Raw genomic sequence first — 16559 nt, 5'->3', positions numbered from 1 at the left:
TCACATTTCCGTCATAAGAGTTATATGATAGGTACTCAAAATTCGAATTCCAGCTGAGGTTTTTCATAATAAGTTTAATACTAGCAGCATGAGCATTATCAAATCAATTTAATTTATAATTTATATTATTTTAAGCTTCAATTTGTTATTTTGCTCAAGTTCGATTAACGATAATACGCAATTTTATATATGAATTGGAAAATATTAAAATTTACATAAAAATATTTATAAGTACCAATGTCTAGCCTCAATCGCATTTGGCGCTTTCTTTATACAGTTATTTAACACTTTTCTAAATTTTAAACAAAAATAATTTATTTTTTACAAAATATTAATTAATAGTTTCAAATTAATAATTATAAATAAAATATTTAATTTTTATTGATATATTTTTCAATGAATATGTATATTAAAACACTTCCAATTTTCTTTTATTAATAGAAATTTTTTGTTACACGTTACACATTAATCGAGTTTACTATAATATCCGTATTATTATTATTGACATAAAATATCATATAAACGTGATTCAAATCTGATTTTATAATAACTGATATGAAAAACTATGATCCGTTCAGGATGCGTTTTTAACAATGTTAGTGCTTATTTAACATTACATATATTAGAGAATTTGAGATAAAAAAAGTAAGTATGAAGTATTTATCGATAAAAGCGTGTTCTACAGCGTGTGAATACAGATGTTATTAAATTAGTCAGTTATATTGTAAGAAAGAATTTTTCTTTTTGGACGAAGTTCTTTCTTACTGCATCAATATCGTATACAATTTTGTAGATAACGTAATAATAATAAATAAGATTTAAAGCTGATGACAGTCAGCGCAAAAGAGATTGTGCAGTTATCGATAAGTAACTTACTTCTTCATAATACTGATGTCTTCTTTATTTAATCTTGAACATTTCAACTCGCTTTGGAATATTTTCTGAAAAAGCGCATATACTGTGAGAACAAAAAGTAAACAAGAAAATTTTTTATAAAAGTCTTATTTGTAAAAAATAAACATTAATTATACAATTTTATACAATGAATATATACATATTCTGTTCTAACATAAACAAATGAGGATCGTATTCATGTATTCCTGATTCTAGAAGCTAAATTTCTCGACTGTACAAATTTTTTGAGCATTCAATTCAATAGAATTTTTCGCTGATTTTTCAGATGATATATTTTCTATAATTATTGGGTTGTCCGGAAAATTCGTCCGATTTTTGGTAGGTGGCGTAAGGACACATCTAAATATATCAGATTGAAAACAAATGACATGCGTACATATCATAAAAGACGGTACTTCAGGCATACTTAGAAAAAAATTTGATTGCGATACGTTAATTTTTGTCAGTTTTATACGCCTTTGAATATGGAAGAAAACAAAGTGCATTTTAGGCATTTAATGCTTTTCTTTTACCGGAAAGGCAAAAATGCCACACAAGCGGCAAACAAGCACTGTTTATGGTGAAAGTGCTGTAGCTGAAAGAACTGTGCGAAAGTGATTTGCTAGGTTTAAAGTTGATGATTTCAACCTTGAAGATCAAGAACGCCCAGGTAGGCCTTCCATCACAGAAGATTAGATTAAAACACTGATCAAGCATAACCCACGCTATACGACATTAGCAGAAATGTTGATAAAATCCACCATCCACGAGCATTTTGTGAAGCTTGACTACATAAACCGTTTTGATGTATGGGTTCCCCACGATTTAACGGAGAAAAATCTGATGGATCGCATTTTCATTTGCGACTCTATAAACGCAACGACGCCATTTTTGAAGCAAGTAGTGACGGGGGATGAAAAATGGATCATTTACAATAAGCTTACAATAAGTTGAGCGAAAAAGATCTTGGGGAAAGCGGAATGAACCACCTTTTAGCCACCCCAAAAGCCGATCTTTATCCAAAGGTCATACTCTGTGTTTGGTGGGATTGGAAAGGAATCCTGTATTATGAACTTTTATCAAACAACGAGACGATAAATAAATAATAAATAATAAATTCAGAGAAGTATTGTTCCCAATTAGATGAATTGAAGACAGCAATTGAACAAAAACGTCCAAAAATAGCGAATCGGAAGGCATCGTATTTCATCAGGACAATGCGCGGCTTCATGTGTCTTTGATAACTCGACAAAAGTTGTTGGAGCTCGATTGGGATGTTCTATCCCATCCACCAGACCTCGCGCCCTCTGATTTCCACCTATTTCGATCATTACAAAATTCCCTTAATGAAAAAGCTTCAACTCTTTGGTCGAGGTAAAAAATCACTTAGAAAAGTTTTTCGCTGAAAAATCTAAGAGATTCTGGAAGGACGGAATTTTCAAGTTGCCTGAAAGATGGAGAAAAGTTGTAGAACAGAATAGCACCTATATAATTTAATAAATATAACTAAAATTTAAATCTTCTGCGTTTCAATTTTCCATCAAAATCGGCACGAACTTTCTGGATAACTCAATAATACACATCTTTTTGGTATACATAATTTCAAGAAATATAGTCTATTCTTTATGAATAAATTGTTAATTATCAGCGAAATTAATTATTCAGTGAAAAATGAATCAAGATGTCGAATTAGTATTGAAATCATTGTATCGATATCGATTTGACATTAATTTGTTAATCCATTTCTCGCTAAATAATATAATATTTACTCTTTAAAAATAAAGCTTTTTTAAAAAATTTTCTCTATACGAATACTTTTTGCACTCACTGTACATATGCAAAAAATGGTCTAAATTTGTATTCAGACATGGTCTTCACGCCTACAATGTTAAATAGCTTTATTAATTAATAATTACCAATATAAAAGTTTAAATTACAATAAAAGGCTCCACAGATAAACTCAATAGTGATAATGTAAGGAAATGCCTATGTGAGCTAACACTAGATATTCATGTATAATACATATATTAAAAATTTAAATACAGACGTTTCAACTCTAGTATTGCGTCATTCTCAATGTAAAAATGTTAATAGCCATCTATAGAGATATAAAATAATGTGTTTACTCGCCAAGTCGCCAAATCATAAACTATCGTCAATAATTGAAAACTTCTATATCGTCTGTTATATTTATTGAATAAACTGAAACCATGTTAGATGTACTTCATTAAAATTAAGTCAATAGAATAAAATGGTATTAAATTTAAAATTATATAAGTCAAATTCTCTAAAAACTTATATTAAAAATTCACGATGGTCTATTACAAACTATCTGATTACAAAGAGATGTCATTATTGAGTCAGAACGCAATAAGAATAACGCAAGTATGAGAACGTAATCAACAGTACAGAAATAAAAATAAACATAAAATTATTAATAAATATCTAGAATTTAAAACAAGGAAACTTTAAGTTTTCGTAATACAAGGAGTTTAATAAATCCGTATCATTTTTTGTAGGTTTAAAATTCATTTCTTTGTTTTTTTATGAAAATTATTCCTGAAATTAATCTTTTATTATAATTCTTTTCCTCATCTAAAACGTTCCAGTCAAAATCATAGTTGTGCTCAATTCTATGTTCAATGATGACAGACTTCGTTGCTGTGTTTCTATTAATGTAGTTCCAATGTTCATTTATTCTTGTCTTTAACGATCATTTCGTCTGGTCCACGTAGGATGCATCGCAATCCTTACAATGAATCTTGTATGTTACCTTAGAACGTATTAAGAGTACAACTTTGCTTCCGCCGTTTTTTTCCGAAATTCAAGGCTTTATTATAAAAAACTGATTATACATTTATGATTCAAAGTATTGTCCATCGCTGGCCACTACTTTCTCCCATCTTTCGAGTAGCGTACGAATCCCGTGTCGAAAAAACTGGTCATCTTTTGAGGCTATCCACGAATCGATCCAATTTTTTACTTCTTCATAAGACCGGAAGTGCTGGTCAACCAGGCCGTTGATCGAAACAAGTGATAGTCAGAGGGAGCAACGTCTGAAGAATACGGCGGATGGGGTAGGACTTCCCATTTCAACGTTTCCAAGTATGTCTTGACCACTTTCGCAACATGAGGTCGAACATTGTCATGCTGCAAAATCACTTTATCCTGTCTCTCGTTGTATTGCGGCCGATTGTCTTTCAATGCTCAGCTCAAACGCATCAATTGCGTTCGATACCGATCGCCTGTGATTGTTTCAGTCGGTTTTAACAGTTCATAATACACTACGCCGAGCTGGTCCCACCAAATACAGAGCATGACCTTGGACGTCAAAATCACCATTCTTGAAGCGTTGAAACTCACGACACGTTCTTTCATTAATAGCGGCCTCACCATAAGTATTTGAGAGCATTCGATGAGCCTCAGCCGCAGATTTCTTCATATTGAAGCAAAAAATTAAAACCTCCCGCAAATGACGAGAATTGGGCTCTGACATTTTCAATCGAGAATAACTTTATGATGCAGACACAAATCGACTAATGTTTCTATGAGGTTATGTTGACAGATGTCCAAGTTTATTGTATGACATCTATGATCTATTTATTTCGATCATCACTTACCGCTAAAGCCATCTATAGGAAAACGGCGGAAGCAAAGTTGTACACCTAATAAATACAAACTGATAATTTATCCTTCTACGGATGTTTCTCAATAAAATATTAATGATGAATTCAAAATTTTTGTTATGAAACATAAAATGCAATAAAAAATTACTCTGTCAATTAAATTGATAATTGTGCCTATTTCATGGAAGAAAAAAAGTTCAAATAAGATGCCGAGAAAATCGATTTGTGATATCAATCATGTATCAATTTGTTTCCTTTTTTTTATCAAAAAGTTAGATCCAAGAAATTCAATCTGTCATCCCCAAATTCTGTGAACTTCAGTCTGGGATGAAAATCATTGAAAGTCTTAATTCTTACCCTAGGTACAATTTGATGCTTCATCCATATTAACAAGGGCACTAAAATCTATTTTTTTCACGTATTCAAAATGATTAAAAAAATCTCTAAAAATTCACCAACATATTTTCAACTTTCTGAATAAATATTGGCACTTTTTGAAAAATAATAAAATGTAGTATAATTTATAATTACCGAAAGACGCAAAGAAATTTGCACGAACAGGAATCGTTCGACAACTAGTGACCTCCCCTTAATAAGGTAAAAGTTAAATAATTCATCAATATTTTGTTCCTGAATGGAACGAACAATATCGTACATATCTGTAGCAAAATTCTAAAATAAATTTTAATTTATTAAGAGAAACCCTCTCCAAATCTTGTATAATTAAATTCGCTGCAATAGAAAATGGGAACCTTATAGATACTCCAAAAAATTGTTTATAATACTTACTGTTAAAAACGAAAAAACGAAAAAACGAAATACGTAGAACACTAACTTTATTGCTTTTATGAATTTAATTTTAAATAAATTAATTTTATCTTGTATATTTGATCAACGATTTTCTACATTCTCAATGACCGTATCTACAGACATTAGTATAAAGAGAGATAACATTGAGTGATACAAGAACTGAGTCCAATAAGTGTATCTGAGATATATCTTTAGCTAATTGAAAGCTATTTTTGACATGTTCCATCGATTCTTCAAGGCATAAGTTTAAGATTCTAAAGTACGTCGCTAAATTATGCAAAGGGCTTCCTATGGATGATATAATAATTCGTAAGAAGCCTGGCTAAATTTTTGGTAACGCATATTCGATAATATTGTATTCATCGAATTAAGATAATTGTAGTCGGTCACAAATTCTTGTCGTTTCCAATTTTTAACAATGATTTTGGATCCCTCAAATTTTTGTTGCTCGGATTATGTTTTACAATTGTGTAGGTATTAGTGTCTGATAATAAAGCTTTGTTAATATAATTAAATTTGTTCATAACTAGGACATTTCCTTTGTCTGCACGCGCTAGCAGTATTTGTGGATTATCTTTAATGAATTGTTTAGTAAAGAATCTAAAATTTCATTTCGTCTATATTAGATCTGTTTTTCGTTACATTTTAAATATTTTGTACTAAGTATGGGAAAACTTATTTCTGAAAGTGTTTACATTATTGGTTTTTAATTTTAATAGATTATTTTCAATGTATTTATGACTCTGATGTGATAAATTCTACATTGTGAGGAGAAAAACAAAAATTTTCTCTTAATTATAACAAATTTTAAACATTCGCCGGAAAACTCATTTATTATTGAGAATTTTAGTGCCGAATTTCTCGATATATTACTTGAACTTCTTTTCTTATTGTACCATACCATTGTACCATAAAATGTCACAATTATCAATTTAAATGACAAAATAATTTTTTTGTCGCGTCCTATGTTTTATAATAAAAATGTCGAATTTATCATTAATATTTTATTAAGAAACGGATATCCATTGGATTTAATTTTTAAGAATATCAAAAAAGGTTACTATTTAAATTCAAACAATTTAATAACACAGAATTAATGGTGAACAATAATAAATAAAATAAATGAAACGAAAAAATTACATATTTTATCATACCATATGTATTATCCATATCTCCGACAAATTCAAAAAATTTTTTAAAAACAATCGGTTTATACGCTTGGCCTACATGAGGATTAACAAATTAAGTTCCTTCATTAAAAGACAGAAGAATAAATTACCAGTTTATTCACGTCCTAACGTAGTATATAAGATTCATTATAAAAATTGTGACGCATTTTATGTGTCAGATGATTGTTATAGACAAGAATAAATGAACATTGGAATCACATTAATAGAAACACAGCAACGCAGTCTGTCATCAATGAAATATACATAGAAAGCACAATTATGATTTTGACTAGAATAACATTTTAATTTTAGATGAAGAAAAGAAGAATAATAAAAGATTAATTTCAGAGGCAATTTTCATTAAAAAACAAAGGAATGATTTAAATCTACAAAATGACACGGATTTATTGAACTCTTTGTATCATGAATTGGTCAAAGCTTAAAATTTCCTTGTTTTAAATTCTAGATATTTATTAGTAATTTTATGTTTACATTTATTTTTATTTTTGTATTGTTGGTTGCGTTCTCTTATTGCGTTATTACTATATTTGCGTTATTCTTATTGCGTTCTGACCTCACACTCGACATCTCTTTGTAATCACATAGTAGTTTGTAACAGATCATTATTAATCTAGTTTTAATGTAAGTTTTTAGAGAATTTGACTTATATAATTTTAAATTTTAATCATACTATTTTATTCTATTGATTCAATTTTAGTAAAGTACATCTAACATGATCAATTTGTCCGACAAAATCTGACAAAATATAACAAGCGATATAGAAGTTTTCAATTATTGACAACAATTTAACGATGATTTGACAAGTAAACACATTTTACATCTCTATGGATAGTTATCAATATTTTTATATTGAAGAAGGATCTAATATTAGGATCGAAACGTCTGTATTTAAATTTTTAATATATGTATTATTATATAGGAATATCTAGTGTTGGCTCACACAGATATTTCCTTACATTATCATTATTGAATTTATTAATTAGATTTTACAATTTCCATTTTTAACTAACTTTATCATAGTTATAAGTCTTATACTTTTTATTTTATGACTTAATGTATGTCTCTTGATGTATCTCTCTGTTTTGTATGTATTTATGACACAATATTTTTCTTTTGAATTGACCTCTATACAATAAAATATTTGTTAGACGTATATGACACATGAAACCATTCAGACGTATTGAAATTATCTTTATTATAAATGTTCCTAACACATTATTTTATCGATGTAAATTTTCGCGTAATAAAATCAAATTTCTAAATCTTCTTACATTATTGAATGCTTTATTCGAGATGAGTTGCTTCTTTCGCCTCTTTATTTGATTCAATATTAATAACATATACATTTACCAATCAAAATCTATTACAGTTCTGGGAATCTGAGAATGATTCATTCTGGATGGACCCAGCAAACGAGAATGGATTAAAATGAATTGAAATTTTATTCTATCCGAATGCGTATTTTAAATAGCAAATACTTTTTTTTATTTAATTAGATTCAATTGGATGCAATTAGATTGAAAAACTACATTTTCTATTCAAAATTTTGAACAGTATTCACAATGCACAGAAAAAGCTAATATTATTTTTAGATTGAAAGGCATAGAGATATGCTCCATGCAATTCCTATAAATGAATAAAAGTGCATTCAGGATTGAAAAGTATTCATTTTAACATTCGTGAATCAATATTTCTGAAAATCTGAATCCATTTCAATTCATTTCAATCCATTCTCGTTTACTGGGCGCTTTTTAAGCAAATTAAACGAAATTCAATTGTAATATTGCTGAGGATGACTTCAAAGCGAGTTGAAACTTTCAAGATTACAAAATTAAAGACATCAATGTTATGAAGAAGTAATTTTACTTATTGATAACTGTGCACAATCTCTTCCGCACTGACTCTCATTAACATTGAAATTTATTTATTATTATTACTTTAAATACAGAACCTGTTAATCATTATATTCTTTGTAGATAACAATAGCATTTATATATATAAGAAAAATTTAGATTCTCAAATCCATATCAAAAGTAATTCTGACTTCCTAATGATATGATTTTATTTATTTGTTGGTTTCCCAGCAAACGAGAATGAATTAAAATTGAAATTTTTTTCTATCTGAATGCGTATTTAAAATACCGAATACTTTTTTTTTGGATTTAATTGGATTTAATTGGATTCAATTGGATTGAAAAACTGCATTCTCCTATCCAAAATTTTGAATTGAACAGTATTCACAATAGAAACAGAAAAAGCTAATATTATTTTTAAATTGAAAGGCATAGAGATATGCTCCATGCAATTTCTATAAATAAATAAAAATGCATTCAAGATTGAAAAGCATTCATTTTAACATTCGTGAATCAGTATTTCTGAAAATCTGAATCCATTTCAATTCATTTCAATCCATTCTCATTTGCTGGGTTATCATCGAAGCTGTTCAACACGATAAATATGTTATTGATATACTCAGAAGTACATATCATGTATAAAAATAATAAAATCAAGATATCCAAGATGAGCAATACTGAACTACTTTCTAGGCTGGATGATACAGAATAGAACTCAGCCGTGATATAGGTGCTGTTCTCCCTAATTATCATATTGATATTGATAATTCAATACTTCTTAAAGCTCGAATACAGATATGTTAATAAGACACGATACCTACAAAATTGTAGCAGAACAATGGTGAAGGAAAAGATGCTATTAAAAAATATTATTGCACATGTAGAATGGTGTTCATACTGCTGCTTTGCCCTTATTATATGTTGATCATTTAATATTTAAGTTAAATATCTTCCTAACAATATACGAATTAATATCTTCTGAATACATTAATGACATATTTGTGTTGGATCGTGTTGGATAGTTCTGACGATAAGCTAACAAATTAATAACATTGCACATTGGGAAGTCAGAACTATTTTCGGCTGGAGATTGATGATCTAAACTATTTCTTCTTAAAACATTATTATCTACAAAATTATATATAATTAATGACTAGATGTGAATGGTTCAAAATTCTTATGAAAATTAGCGGAATTCTTATAAATGTTATAACTGTTAGTTGGTTTACTGAGATTTAACTTGTCTTTACAATACTTACAATATTACTTACCGGAAAGAATGTACTTTACTTTTTGATTTAAGATTGCTTACACATTTTTTTACACTACATGGCATTTTTTATGACAATTATTGACAAGTTAAAAAAAAAATAAAAAACATCACTGTAATGTGATTTTTATGTAACGCGTCGTTTACAATATTCAGCAATACTCGATTATCGCATGGGTTGCGTTCGGAAATATCATTCAGGTGCCACCGTGTATTAGAAAGAATCAAGGGATTTTTTTAGGGTCCTCTATATAGGATACTTCCATTTGATGATACAAGTCGACACAAATGTTCTAACCTTGATATTCTGAGAATGGCAAAGATAGAACGACACTTGTGTTAACTTGTGTCGATTTGTATCATTAAATAGAAAGCATCCATAGAAATCGTGTAGACGGTTGTGAAGTCTTAATTTGTAGGAAACCAACCAATCACAATCAAATATAAGGAGAATACTCGATTAGAATTGGTCAGTTTCCTACGACTTAAGACTCCACGATCATCTACGATTTCTATGTAAAAGACCCTTTCTTTTTCTTGTTGATTGGCCCCGCAGTCATCGGACTGTTATTGGGCCCTTGAGGTTCATGTCATTAGATGTAAAGTAGATGAGAGAGTAAATGTGATTTACGAATGATGCAAGCAATTGCACGGATCCCCCCCCCCCATTCAGACGCCTGCTGCCATCTGACGGTAGCAGCGCGCCAAAAGAGGGAAAGGAAAACCCAAAAGAAGCCTTCATAGCAGCCTTCATAAAGGCTATAAGGATCCTTACATAACTTGCGGGGAGATTGAAAAATCAAGAGAAACGGAGAATGGAATGGACTGAAGTCCCTAAAAAACTACCAGAGTCTGGTCGTCTCTTCGTCTCTTACGATTGTCGATTGTCGTGCTCACACAATGACAGTACCAATCGAGAAAGCACATACATTCATATCACCAATAATGGCTTCAGCACAATAATGATCGTAATCGAGTCGCAAATCGTAAGTCGTAGTCGTATGTCGTACACAATATTGTGGTGTATCTATATGCCATATTGATCACGCTTCGACCTCTTGTGATAGTAATATGTCTACATCAGTGGTCACTTTTAATAAAATTACAAATCGTTAATGATAAGTGACATAATTATTAATGTAACTTTTCAAATATTTTAATACTTTAGATATAAATTGTCAATGCATGTGTAATGAAATAAATTTCGTGTAATAAATTTCGAAATGATTAAAAAATATAACTTTATATATCAAGTCTTTCGTACATTAATCGAATCAGTACATATGCAAAAATTTTTATTCATTTGCAATGTTGTAATAATAGTAACAATTGTTACAATTGTTAACAACTGTATTATTACAACATGAATAAAAATTTTCGTATTGATTCGATTAATGTACTTGATATATAAGGTTACCTTAGCACAAAGTTGACTCTAAGTCGACTATAGCTTCTAGATGTCTGAAAAATGGATGTTCATAAATCGACTTTAGACGACTTGGAAATGTCTTGAAGTCATACAATGTTTCACTTTAAAGACGATTGTAAATCGACTTTAAGTCAACCATCATACAGACATTCTAGAATGTAGCGCGCATGCGCATCTTGCAATAGCGGAAATATTTAAATCGGGAAAATCTATCTCTAGGTTATGTTTTTCTTACGCATTTTCTGCGCAGTTGGGACTGCACCCATCCAGTGTTTCCATAAGAACGTGTTCAAATTTGCATTGCCTCCGTGCAAATATATAATCTATAATTTTAACAGTATATATTCTTATGGAAACACTACTGCGCAGTCCCAAGAAAAAATACCATTAGACTATTATTTATAAAAATCAGTAAATTATTACTCTAAAAAATATATAAATATTTATCATTTGTATTATATGTAGCATGTTACATTTATATATTTTATATTTTTTATATTTATTAAAAAAAATTATATATAGTATCATTAATATAGTAATTAATATAGTAATGTTTTATTATATTTTTATTATATTGTTTATACTAATATTGTTTATTTTATTTTGTAACGCTTCTTATTTTGTTATCTGAGCGACAGAACCATTCTTTGATGGCTTTTTTTAATTTGGCAGACGTCGAACCTGGTAACCGTTTCATCATCAAATCTGAAATATGTACAATTAAAATAATTGCATTAATAAAAATAAAAATATAAAATAATATTTTAATCAATTAAATATAAGGTTTGTTCTGATTGATTACACTTTTCCACTTTTGCATCAATGTAAATTTTTTTTTTTAAATAATCAATGAGAAACTTGCACATTTCAAACAAATATAAAAGTATTCGCATCCGCCATTTTTAGTCCTTTCCCCACTCGTTGTTCTCTCTTCAATTTTCTCTCTTTTCTCTTCAATCTTTTCAGCTCAGTGGCGGAGAGAGAGAACAAGGGATTGGATAAAGGAACAAGAGAGTGAAAAGGATTAAAAATAGCGGATGCGAATACCTATATTATAGTGCTCTGCATATTATAGTCTTATGGGCAACCAAGCTTCCAAAATTATTAATTACCACCGAGCAATATTGAAACGACTAAGATGTATTAGTTAGACATTTATCTGATATCAGAAACAGTAGACATTCTTCTTCAATCTTACAATCTAATTTTAAATATAATTTTCGCATTTATGTAATTCACACTTGTTAAAATTATCTGTAAGCTGTAGGAGCCTTTATACAATACTTTGATATGTAGTATTATGTTTAGCTCATCGATATTTTTAAATAACATTTATGATGAATTTCATGGATGCCACGAAGATTGCATGCAAAAGACTATGTTTCTCACAAATCTCATAAAAATGTTTTAAACCTTGTTGTTATGGGAAAGTAGGTAAATAGAATAAATGTTACCGATTATTATATTAGTTTGGATATCTATATTATCTATATTATCTATATTATCTATTATATTAGTTTGGATCTGGATTTAAAGTTTACACCATTCTTCTAACCTCTTCTAATCCATGATATTTGAGTGGCTACTTCATTAGAGATAATTTGTGATAAAGTATCTTCTAATAAATTGCTTACCCGTCGAACCTCCGATTCGACATATCATATGTTCCTATAATATAGTTACAAGAAATATAACAAAAATATAACAAATAGAATATTATAAATGGAAGAAATGTATTGTATATAGCGAAAATGAAATACACGATGGTTAATTTGGTACCGACCATCATACATCTTTTTATGTAGCAATTTTGCCATTTAATTCTCTATTTGCATTATGTCATACTTTAATATTAAATTTTTTTCAATAATGTTCAATATAAAATTATCAAATTTAATAAATAAAAAAATGATGATACGAGAAATTGAATATAAAATTTAAAAATTATAAGATGGTGAGTAAATTTCTGAGAAAACACAATTTTCCTAACGGATAATACAAGTAAAGTAATATTTAATAAATATGACAATATGAATATACTTACAAATTGTTTTCTCATGTTGGTATTCATTTCCAACTGATTTTCGCATTGCAAGAATTATTTCAGCGTCATTAGAGGCAAACAGCTCTTGCTACAACCTCATCACTTCATCCTGCATTCCTCTCTTTTAGTAGAGCTTCAATAGCGTACATTTGTCTGGATAATTTTTTCAGTTCCTTACGAATATAGTCTCTGCATTCGCCTGTAATGATATGAAGAAATTGCAACATAAAAACTGAACTAATATTAATAATTATTAATATTTTAATAAAGTCAAATCTGTCTGTTATCACAATAACTATTACCAACATTGGCTATTGTTTTTTATTATTTATTATTATAGAAACAGGAAAGTGAGTTTGTGATGTGCATTTACTTAAAATAATTTTATGTATTTTAAAAAATAAAATATAAATATAACATAAAAATATAATATTAAGAAAGAGACATTAAAGAGACGAGTTATTAACAAATCAGTAATGTTCCTCTGTAAGAAATTATTTGTTTATCACAGCAATTATTATGATTTTTCGTTGAGGGTTCATTTTCTATACTGTTGGTGAATGAAGTAAATCTGAAAATTAAATATTTTATTAATATATATGCTATATATTAGAAAAATTGTTGTTGATCCAATTGTTGTTGATCTAATGTTATTAATCAGAATTTCTGTATATTAAGACGATCATATTTAGATTAAATGAAGATAGAACGATGTTACGATCATTCGTAACAAATTTAAACGTGTAAACCTTGAATGGTCAAACAAATCATTGTAAAGAAGAATAAAAATTCAAGTTTATATATGCATCCATGCGATCGTAATTCTCTCAATAAATTTCATTATTAAGAAATTGTTATTAACTATTATTTTAAATCGACTTATGTTTCATACTGATGATGATCGGATAATGGTCGAAATGTCTGTGAGACCAATTGTTAACAAATTCGAATCGAGATATTTCACAATAAAGAGCGTTTTAATGCTCTTTGTTTATTATTGCTTATATTATTTTGTAGCTTAATGTGTAAATAATAGTCTTTTCCTTTTCTAGTATTATATTAGTTTGATCCGTTTCCCTAAAGATGGCTTCAGCTGTTGTGAATGGTTTAGCTGATTTTTGCGGTTTCAGAGAGATTAAACATCTAATAATATTCAGTTTATATCGCTTTGAGTTTCAAACAAAAACCTTGATTTTTACTGTGTTTGAAATGTCGAATTTTGTGTTAATTAAGCAGCATTTGCGAGAGGTTTTAATTTTCTGTTTTAAGAAAAGTGCGGTTGAAGCCCATCGAATGCTTGTCGAAGTTTATGCGAAGGTGACACTGCTCCAACTGATAAATCATGTAGGGAATGGATTCGACGTTTCAAGGACTTCAGCGTTGAAAAGCCTCGCTCTGGACAGCCAAAAAAATTCGAAGACAAAGAATTAGAAGTATTACTCGAAGAAGATCAGAGTCAAACGCAAGAGGAGCTTGCAGAATCATTAGAAGTAACTCAACAAGCCATTTCTGTACGATTGAGAGCCATGGGAATGTTCAAAAACAAGAAAATTGGGTGTCTTATGAACTGAAACCGAGAGACGTTGAAAAGCGATTTTTCACTTGCGAACAGCTGATTCAAAGACAACAGAGAAAAGGCATCGGATTGTGATTGGAGATAACAAGTGGATATTATATACGACAACCTCAAGAAGAAGAAAAAATACTACGCTAACCCCGATTAATCGTTGCCACCGACCTCAACATCAACATCACGGCCGAACATTCATAGTTCGAAGATCATGCTCTGTATCTGATGGAACCAAAAGGGTCTTGTTTACTATGAGCTCCTGAAACCTGGCGATTAGTATCGGCTACAATTGATTCGTTTGAGCCGTGCATTGCGTGAAAAACAGCCGGAATACAAGCAAAGACATGAAAAAGTTATTCTTCTTCATGACAACGCTTGGCCTCATGTCTAAAGTCGTAAAAAAATATTTAGAAACGCTCAAATGGGATGTTTCACCGCACCCGCCGTATTCTCTGAACATTGCTCCTTCTGATTACTGGTTGTTCCGAAGGATGCAGCAAGTCACTTCCTTCGCAGAAATTGAAAATTGGCTCCAAAATTGGATCGCTTTCAAAGACGAGATTTCATTTTTTCGAGATGGAATTCGAAAATTACCTGAGAGATAGGAAAAAATAGTTGGCAGCGATGGACAATACTTTAATTGATCTGTTCATTCATTTTGTTTTGAAATAAATGCACAAAAAAAACGGACCGAACTAATTTGTACTCCCAATAGAACAAAATGTTTATTATTAATAAATTAGGATGTTGTGAAACCGAATCTTAAAGTCATAGAAGTTAATATAGTTTTATTGGTTTTCCTTTGAAAGCATAAATCAACATGTGTGCTCACCACTCATTAATTCATTCAGAATAGACTTATCCAATGAACCTCGATTTGTGGTTTAATTTGTGTTTTCAAAAGAGAAACACTCCTTAAAAGAAGGATTTGTCTCAGCTTCTTCAAGTGCATAAATCTAGTAAGTATAAACTTGGACAAAGTTCTAGTAAATTTTAATAAATATAAGCATTTGGAAATGCTATTGAAAGTCCTTATTGTAATTTACTTCTATTCCTATTTAGCAATACAGATTGTAATTGTAAATTTTAAAGCTATAGATAATAGATTCATTTTTTTCCTAATAAGTTTTTGATATTGTGTATATACATTGATATAAACTGGAATTATGGACACAGAGCTTAACTAACCTTGTATATCAGACAAATGATGTTTATCGCTCCTGACTGACTTGACTTTCCCAGGGCTGATAGATGAGATGCCAGGAATTTTTATCGTAGATAAATTTGTTGCCTTTCTACAGAAATTTAAATAAAGTTACAAATATATAGATATATATATTTATGCCACTGTTAATGATATGAGAATTATTTTTCATACTTTTCGAATCATTGATCTGTTTCGAAGTAGAGTTTACTGCATAACATTACAAAAGTATACACAATTAATCATTTTAAAATATTATGAAATAATTAGCTTCATCTTACAAGGCTGGCGAAAATGCATGTTTACTATTTAATTGCGATTGTGATGCCTTAATTATTTCATCTCCGCATCATTCCTTCGATATATAGGAACACTTTGGAAGAGGTATCGGCAAAATTTTTTTTTATGTATCTTCTACAAAATTTAAAATAAAGTTGAAAATGGTACCATACAAAAATGTAAATTAAATTAACTCATACGAAGCAACTTTAATTTATTACATTATAAACAATTAATTACATTTTTAAATAGTATTTTTATATGGAGGGTTGTAAATAATTTTTTACCTTTACATTGTTGGGAAATTAGACTTATTAGCTGCAATATAGAAATTGATATATTAATATATAATTACAAATACATATATCAAATAATAAAAAAATAGTTTCT

General features: G+C 29.5%; 1 protein-coding gene across 1 annotated transcript in view; it reads right to left on the bottom strand.

The window, feature by feature from the left end:
• The window catches only part of LOC108693043 (THAP domain-containing protein 5-like), a 16720-nt gene extending 6684 nt beyond the window's left edge, over positions 1 to 10036 (bottom strand). The window contains exon 1 of the mRNA XM_018201696.1: positions 9645 to 10036. Within this exon, the coding sequence (XP_018057185.1) occupies positions 9645 to 9709 (65 nt within the window). The 5' untranslated portion in view covers positions 9710 to 10036. The remainder of the gene's footprint in view (positions 1 to 9644) is intronic.
• Positions 10037 to 16559: the final 6523 nt, after the last annotated feature.

Source organism: Atta colombica, unplaced genomic scaffold, assembly GCF_001594045.1.
Source record: "Atta colombica isolate Treedump-2 unplaced genomic scaffold, Acol1.0 scaffold86, whole genome shotgun sequence".
NCBI classification, from domain to species: domain Eukaryota; kingdom Metazoa; phylum Arthropoda; class Insecta; order Hymenoptera; family Formicidae; genus Atta; species Atta colombica.
This window is presented reverse-complemented; position numbering and strand designations above follow the sequence as displayed.